Below are 7,875 nucleotides of genomic sequence, written 5' to 3' on the forward strand. Positions count from 1 at the left end.
CCCTCGGCCGGCCCTATTGCGCCACGCCCCCGTCTGTCACGCGCGCGCCCATGGCCCCGCCCCCTCACGGCCCCGCCCCAAGATGGCGGCGGGGCCATCGCTCAGCAGATTTGGGCGCTGTCACATGACCCGCGCGGATCTCCCGGCGGCAGATTCGTCAAAGCCGCCGGGCCGCGCTCCCGGGCGCAGGGCCGCGGTTGGGCACCGAGAGGCACGACTAGGACAAGAAAAAGAAACGGGTGCAGGATTCTCGTGTTGCTTTTCCCGCTGCTTCCCCACCGCACTCCCTGGGGTGAGCCGTGGCGAATCTGCCGCCGGGCATCCGCTAGCCGTGCGGGTGGAAGATGGCGTCGGTGTGGGACGAGTCCGAGGTGAGGGCCGGGGCCGGGGTCGGGGTCGGGGTCGGCACGGGCCGGGGGTGACGCTGTCGTTGTGTCCCCGCAGGATGGCGTCGGCGAGGAGGTGCTGAAGATGTCCACGGAAGAGATTGTGCAGCGAACGCGTCTCCTCGACAACGAGATCAAGGTAGCGCCGGGGGAACTGGGCCGAGGCGCAGCCACCCCCGAACGCGGGGCCAAAGTAAAAAACTAAAAGAGCCGTGACCCGGGGAGGCTGAGGGGGTTGTTGTATGGAGCCCTCCCAGTGTGGATGCTTTGGCTGAAGGTGCACGAGTCTTCCCAGCCCTCATAGGTGCAAGGGAAGCCTGTTCCTTTACTTGGAACATGCTATGAGGTGAGGTGGTATTATCAGGTGATTCAGGTTGAAAGAGACTCCAGCAGGTGTCTAGCCTGTCCTGCTCCAAGCAGGGTCAGCCATAACCCGGGCTGCACAGGGCTTTATCTGGTTGGATCTTGAAAGCCACTGAGGACGGAGGTTGCACGTTCTGTGCTGCGGCTTGACTGATTAGCTTTACATGCAGCCTAAACATGTCTTGTATCAATGTTTGTCTGTTGTCTCATCTGCTCACTGTGCACTCGGTGAAGGGTCTGGTTCTGCCTTTTTTGATACCTTCCCCAGCAGTTCTCTTCTCCAGCTGAACAAGCCCAGTTCCTGAGCTACTTCTCACAGGGCCTGTGTTCCAGCACTCTGGCCATCTTGGTGGCACCGTGCTGAACCCAGTCCAGTTTATCCAGTTCGTTGTGGACCTGTATGGCTGTATGGAGGAGGTAAAACTGGGCTAAAAGTGCAATGCTGTAGACAGGATCTAACAAGTGTTGAGTAGAGGGAGATGATCATTTTCCTTCATCTATTGGCTACACACCTATTAGTACAGCTCAGGACGCTGTTTGCCACCCTTGTGATTAGGGAATGTTGCTGGCTTGTGTTTGTTGTCCTTGGAGACCTCCAGGTCCCTTTCAGCTCAGCTGTTCCTCAGCCAGCCTGTATTGCTGCAAAGTGCTTGTTCTTCCCAGATGCAGGGGTTTGTATTTGTCCTTGAATTTTGTAAGGTTCAGGTGTAACTGGTTCTCCTGAGAGCATTTGGTGCTATGGTTGCTTCGGTGGGGTTCACAAACTTTTTGTTTTCAAACTGTGTGACTCTCCAGGAAAGGGAGGAAAATGTACGTGAGCATCAGCCAGACAACGCTGACCTGTCCTGAGGGCTTTAGTGTTCGGTATAAACGCACTTACTGTTGGTACAGAACTTCTTTTCTTATAGGTGTTTTCCATTACAGTTAGTAGAATCATAGAATAGTTTGGGTTGGAAGGGACCTTCAAAGCCCAGCCCATCCAAACCCCCTGCAGTGAGCAGGGACATCTTCAACCAGATCAGGTTGCTCAGAGCTTCATCCAGCCTGGCCTAGAATGTTTCCAGGGATGGGACATCTGCCACCTCTCTGAGCAACCTGTTCTAGTGCCTCACCACCCTCACCCTCACTGTAAAAAAGTGTTTTCCCAATATCTAGTCTGAATCTGCCCTCTTCTAGTTTAAAGCCATTATCCCATGTCCTAGCACAACAGGCCTTGCTAAAAAGCCTGTCCCTATCTTTCTTATAAGCCCCCTTTAACTACTGAAGGGCCACAATAAGGCCTCCCCAGAGCTTTCTCTTCTCCAGACTCAACAACCCCAACTCTCTCAGCTTTTCCTCATAGGAGAGGTGTTCCATCTCACTGATTGTTTTTGTGGCCCTTGCTCCAACAGGCCTACGACTTTCTTTGCCCAGAACTCTAGAGCTGGATGCAGTAACTCCAGATAGGGTCTCACCAGAGTGGAGTAGAAGGGCAGAACTGTCTCCTTCAACCTGCTGGTCACACTTCTTTTGGTGCAGCCCAGGACACGGTTGGCCTTCTGGGCTGCAAGCGCACATTGCTGACTCAGGTCCAGCTTTTCATCCACCGTTAGCCCCAAGTCCTTCTCTTTAGGGCTGCTTTCAATCCCTTTATCCCCCAGCCTGTATTTGTGCTTGGGATTGCCCTGACACAGGTGGAAGACTTTGCAGCTTTGTTGAACCTCGTGAGTTTTGTGCAGGCCCATTTCACAAGCTCATCCAGGTCCCTCTGGATGGCATCCTGTCCCTCATGCATGTCGACTACACCACTCGGCTTGATGTTGTCAACAAACTTGCTGAGGATGCACTTAATCCCACTGTCTGTCATTAATGAAGATGTGAAATGGTACCAGTCCCAATATGAACCCCTGAGGGACACCACTCATTGCTGGTCTCCATACAGACCTTGAGCCATTGACTACAGTAGTAGTAAAAGCCTCAGAAAAGTTAATATATAAAGATGTAAGAATTTGAGCTTTCTGTCCTGCTACTAATGTGTGCTTGGTTTCCTTTTTTCCTATTGAAAGCATCTTATTGTCTTATTGAAGCCGTGGCCAAGGTTAATTCAATCCATAAATTAGTGGCCATAAATTGAAAAAATGAGAAGTTCCAGAGGGGTATGCAGATGACCTTGTCACTGTGAGGGCAGTCGGGCAGAGAAATTGTATAGTCTCTGTCCTTGGAAGATTTCAAGATTTCAGCTGGGCAAAGCCCCGAGCAACCTACTGAGAGCCCACAGCTGACCCTGCTTTGAACTAGAGATCACGTTCCACTGTACTGCAAAGGACCTGGCTGGCTGTGTGGGGAACAAGTACCGGATATTACTCTAGTGTTGAATGCTTTACTTTTAAGAACAAAAAGTATTAATCCCTGATAGAGGCAGCTAGTATATTTGTTTGTCATACGTAGGTCTTGATACGCATGGTTCTGGAGAGCAGAGTAGTGTTCTAGAAACGGCACCTCAGTTTTCATTTGTTCTGTTGGAAGCAGTGGTGGTACATCTCTTTGCAAAGATGCTGTTAATCCTGCTAATCCCACTGCTCTTGGTAGACACAAGCCGCAGTTCTGCTGTTCCTTGTTCATACTTTGTTTACTTTTCAGTTTACTCTTGGAACACTCTCATTTTAAGGTCTTTCTGGGTGTTTGTTCCCAAGCTATGGTATGTCATCGCTTCCAGAACACAGTTCTTTAACTCCAGCAAAACATAATTTTAAAATGTGTATATGTGCATGTGTGCAGATATGTACATGTGTGTATGTCTAGTTACCTGTGTATCTGTAAATATTTAAAGGAAAACCATGGTGGCCTTATTGAGTTCTTATCCTTGTCTAGGTCATATTGCAACCCTCTCAGCTGATGGGTTGATCAGGCTAAGGTTATCCACTGACACTGGGAAGAAATTATTCGGGGATATCAATTACTTGGAGACCAGAATGGACTGGACTAACCAATTTTGGCTGATTTGTTGGCTTTTCCTCTTTTAATAAAAACTGTTTCCCTTTATAACTACTGTTTCCTCAGATTTATGTTTTTTATAACTGTTTCATAATAATGTGTCCATTTTTTTTTGCTTTAGTCTTCTGATAATATTCCTGCCTCTTTCTTTTGTGTCCTGATTCCAGATCATGAAGAGTGAAGTACTGAGAGTGACCCATGAGCTCCAGGCCATGAAAGACAAGATCAAAGAGAACAGCGAGAAGATCAAAGTGAACAAAACCCTGCCATACCTTGTCTCTAACGTTATTGAGGTGAGAGCGGTGCACACTTTCACAGCAATGTGAGAAGTGTGTGCAGTGTGTATCAGGAGGGAGAAGAGTGAGGGTGCTCACCAGTAAATTGAGTCATGGCGTATTCTCAAACTGCTGATGCTCCTAGAGCCAGGACTTTCAGGTTTTGCTGTGAGTTCTGTTTGTGACCTGGAAGCGCTCATCACTTGCTCACTTCTTGTCTGGGTTGTTCCTTATGTGGTGGCTGTTGTTTATTTGTATGTAACACAGCCCATTGAAGGGTGACACAGTCTTGCTTAATGTAGACTTGGGCACACGAAATTCGGTACATACTTTCTGAAACTTCTGAGACAGTGAATGAAAAGTGGTGGCTTTGTTACTACATCACACTCATTTTGTAGTTGAGTAATTTTGCTGACCTGCTTAAAAAGGGGATTGGTTTCTACTGCTGTTCTAGAACCTAGTGAACTTAAGGCTTAATATTAGTTGCTGTAATGGGAGGAGAAATTGGTGCTATTAGCTACTGCTTTGTTCTGGACTTTATCACATCTTTCTACGTGTTACTGTGTGCTGCTTCATGCAGAAAGGAAGAAATGAATTTTTATAGGGGAGCTTTAATACTTTCAGGATTTTATTGCTGATGGATAGTAGGAAGTTTATTTTCTCCTTCTGCATTTAATTTTGAAGCATTAACCCTGGGGTCATCCTGCTAATCTGGTTACAGTGTCAGGAAATTTCTCACTCTGATTTTCAGCTGCTGGATGTTGACCCCAATGACCAAGAGGAGGATGGAGCGAACATTGACCTGGATTCCCAGAGAAAGGGCAAGTGTGCTGTGATCAAGACCTCTACACGACAGGTAAGACCCGTGTGCCCAGATGAGGTGTGAGGAGTGGTGAAAAGGACCCTATCTTAGTACGGCTGGTTTTGCTTATTTTGATTCCTTTCCTTCAGACATATTTCCTGCCTGTTATCGGGTTGGTTGATGCTGAGAAGTTGAAGCCTGGAGACCTAGTGGTAAGTGATGCTGTTGTTGACTGTTAGATAAGATGCTGGCCAGCAAATTGCATGTGTCTTGCCCTTTAGAAAGGAGAGAAATCTGTCCAGGTTTCTCCAAGACCATTTCTGTACTAAAATTTTAATGAATAGATATTATGGGCTCAGTCGTATTTGTAGTTTAGAGAAGAAGCTGGGGAGAGGGGGCATCTTTATACATACAATTTAGGTGCTGAAAATTCAGATGTCCCCTAGTAAGCTTTCTAAACCCAGTCTTCTGCGTTGCAAGTAAATTGGCCTCCTTCTTTTTACAACGTGCTAGGTTAGCTATGGTGATTTGAGGAGTACCATTGTCAAAGCTGGTTATTCCTGCATCCTTGAGGTCTAGCAAAGCATCTTCGATTGTGTGTTTACTACTTGCTGTCTGAAGGGCCTGTTAAAAGCAAAGGACTTGTTTACAGGGTGTGAACAAAGATTCTTACTTGATCCTGGAGACTCTACCTACGGAATATGACTCACGGGTGAAAGCCATGGAGGTGGATGAGAGACCCACAGAGCAGTACAGTGACATCGGGGGGCTGGATAAACAAATCCAAGAGGTGATACTTTATTTTTAGTTTCTGGTCTGACTGAGGATTTTGAAGTCTTTGAACTTCAGGTCAGAACTTCAGCTCAAAGTGGGCTGTCTGAGTCTGTGGAGGAGAATGGGTTTATGGATTAATATTTTTCTTTTGCTGTAGCTTGTGGAGGCCATTGTCCTGCCAATGAATCATAAGGAGAAATTTGAAAACTTGGGCATACAGCCACCCAAAGGAGTCCTTATGTATGGGCCTCCAGGAACAGGGAAGACACTTTTAGCTCGAGCATGTGCTGCCCAGACCAAGGTAAAAGGAACCTTTGAAAGCCTATGCTGCTGTAGACTAGTACCTGAAAAAGAGTAAGAACACTTCCAAGGGGAGTGGGGTCATACATTCAAACTGGTGGTACAAAGGCTGGGCTTTTCTTGTCTGTTTGCTTATTTTAATTAAGGGCTTTCTGTAGTAGTCGGTACTGACCCTATTGAGAAACAAAGCACAGGATTCTCTTTTACTTGCCAGGCTACATTCCTGAAGCTTGCAGGTCCACAACTTGTGCAGATGTTCATTGGTGATGGAGCTAAGCTGGTACGTGATGCTTTCGCTCTAGCCAAGGAGAAAGCTCCTTCTATCATCTTTATCGACGAACTGGATGCCATTGGCACTAAAAGGTGAGGTGTAGGCCATGTTGCGAAGCTTTTGAGGGCAGCCTAGCAGCCCCCTTTGCCTGTGTATGTGAGGAAAGCCTAGCTTAAAGCATAGGCCTATTCAGAAACAAGAGTATAAAGCCGGTCACAGGCAGCAGTTGCTGCAATACTTGGGCTTATGAGTGAAGTACATGAGACTCAGGATCCATCTGATCATTTCCCGCTGTAAAAAACTTTTCTGATAACTGTATCAGGCATACAGAGACTGACAGTTATTCCAGTCACAGTCCAAGGTAGGACTTTCTGTAGGTTCAAGGAGGAATTTGGAAGGGCTTGGCCAAAGGGTGTGAACTGCAGTCGTTCTGTCTTTTTATGACATGAAATACTCGGGGGCAGAGTGGTCAGGTTCATGCTGATCGTTTTACCCATGTTTCCTCCTCAGGTTTGATAGTGAGAAGGCTGGTGATCGGGAGGTGCAGAGGACCATGCTGGAGCTGCTCAATCAACTTGATGGTTTCCAGCCCAACACGCAAGTCAAGGTTGGGATCTAGCAGAGAGTGCTGCTGAGGTCTAGGGTGCTCTAGCAGGGGATGGAAAGCAGTGTCTAGGGAAGAAGCTTGGTGGATCCTTGGGGAGGACAGGCCTGTCCTCCAGCTGCCTTAGACTGAGAATCTTTCTTTTACTTAGGTGATTGCTGCAACCAACCGGGTTGATATCTTGGACCCAGCTTTGCTCCGCTCCGGACGATTAGATCGCAAGATTGAGTTCCCAATGCCTAATGAGGAGGCCAGAGCTAGAATTATGCAGATCCATTCACGCAAAATGAATGTCAGGTATGGAAGAGGCATTGCCTTCTGGGGGTGTGTTTGCCACTCATGATGGTACCGCAGGCCTGTGGAGTGGTAGGTGCTGTCTTTTGTTGAGAGCTCGGTGTTGGATTTTAAGAAAGTGCCATACTTCACTTTTTCTATTTGGTACATGTTCTCAGACTTGTTTTTTCCCCCCTCCTACTTATATCAGCCCTGATGTGAACTATGAGGAGCTGGCTCGCTGCACAGATGATTTCAATGGAGCCCAGTGCAAGGCTGTGTGTGTTGAAGCGGTAAGTATTCCTCTGCAGCAGCCAGCACTGATAGGAGAGAAATGTGAAAGCTAGCATAGAGTGATCACTTTGAACTGAGGTGGTGCTCACATGCCCTCTCTAAATCCTGTCTTGTTGGGTAGGGGATGATTGCCCTCCGCCGTGGAGCTACAGAGCTCACCCATGAGGACTACATGGAAGGAATCCTGGAGGTTCAAGCAAAGAAAAAAGCCAATCTGCAGTACTATGCCTGATCTCTGCCTAGTCAAGGCCTTGGCAGAAGACAGGACTAGATTGGACTGTACCACTTACTTTCTGTCTGGAAAAAATAAAACATTTTTTCCCCCTAAAAACAAATCCATGATGTGTTGGGGCTGTTGCCCTTGCTTAGTGGTTTTACATCTGCAAAGGGAAGGTGAGAACCTGCTGTCCACAGTGCCTGTCATATTGCCACTGGAGCCTCCTCCTGCTAGAACTGAAATAAATCCTGCTCTGCTACTTCTGGATGAGGACCAACAGGTTATTCTGCAGTAAGTGTACTTCAAAATTAATGAACTGCAGCTCAGACAGCATCCCCTGTTT

The 7,875-nt window shown here is 47.4% G+C and overlaps 1 protein-coding gene across 1 annotated transcript; it reads left to right on the top strand.

The window, feature by feature from the left end:
- Positions 1-254: 254 nt before the first annotated feature.
- On the top strand, positions 255-7,650 carry PSMC3 (proteasome 26S subunit, ATPase 3). The gene is made up of 12 exons (XM_069858106.1): positions 255-371; positions 445-525; positions 3,890-4,015; positions 4,749-4,853; positions 4,949-5,011; positions 5,452-5,589; positions 5,731-5,874; positions 6,088-6,236; positions 6,655-6,751; positions 6,900-7,045; positions 7,233-7,314; positions 7,437-7,650. Exons 1-12 carry the CDS (start codon positions 345-347, stop codon positions 7,545-7,547), a joined length of 1,269 nt encoding a protein of 422 aa, XP_069714207.1. The 5' UTR covers positions 255-344; the 3' UTR covers positions 7,548-7,650.
- The last annotated feature ends 225 nt before the right edge of the window (positions 7,651-7,875 follow it).

The sequence above is a fragment of the Phaenicophaeus curvirostris genome, chromosome 5 (assembly GCF_032191515.1).
Source record: "Phaenicophaeus curvirostris isolate KB17595 chromosome 5, BPBGC_Pcur_1.0, whole genome shotgun sequence".
Lineage (NCBI taxonomy): Eukaryota > Metazoa > Chordata > Aves > Cuculiformes > Cuculidae > Phaenicophaeus > Phaenicophaeus curvirostris.

What these genes read in the sequence shown, in the direction of transcription:
- PSMC3 (XM_069858106.1), top strand. Translation starts at nt 345, where the DNA reads ATGGCGTCGGTGTGGGACGAGTCCGAG. An exon ending in TCAAGACCTCTACACGACAG is followed by an intron (nt 4,854 to 4,948) that starts GTAAGACCCGTG and finishes CCTTTCCTTCAG; the next exon opens with ACATATTTCCTGCCTGTTAT. An exon ending in TGAAGCCTGGAGACCTAGTG is followed by an intron (nt 5,012 to 5,451) that starts GTAAGTGATGCT and finishes ACTTGTTTACAG; the next exon opens with GGTGTGAACAAAGATTCTTA.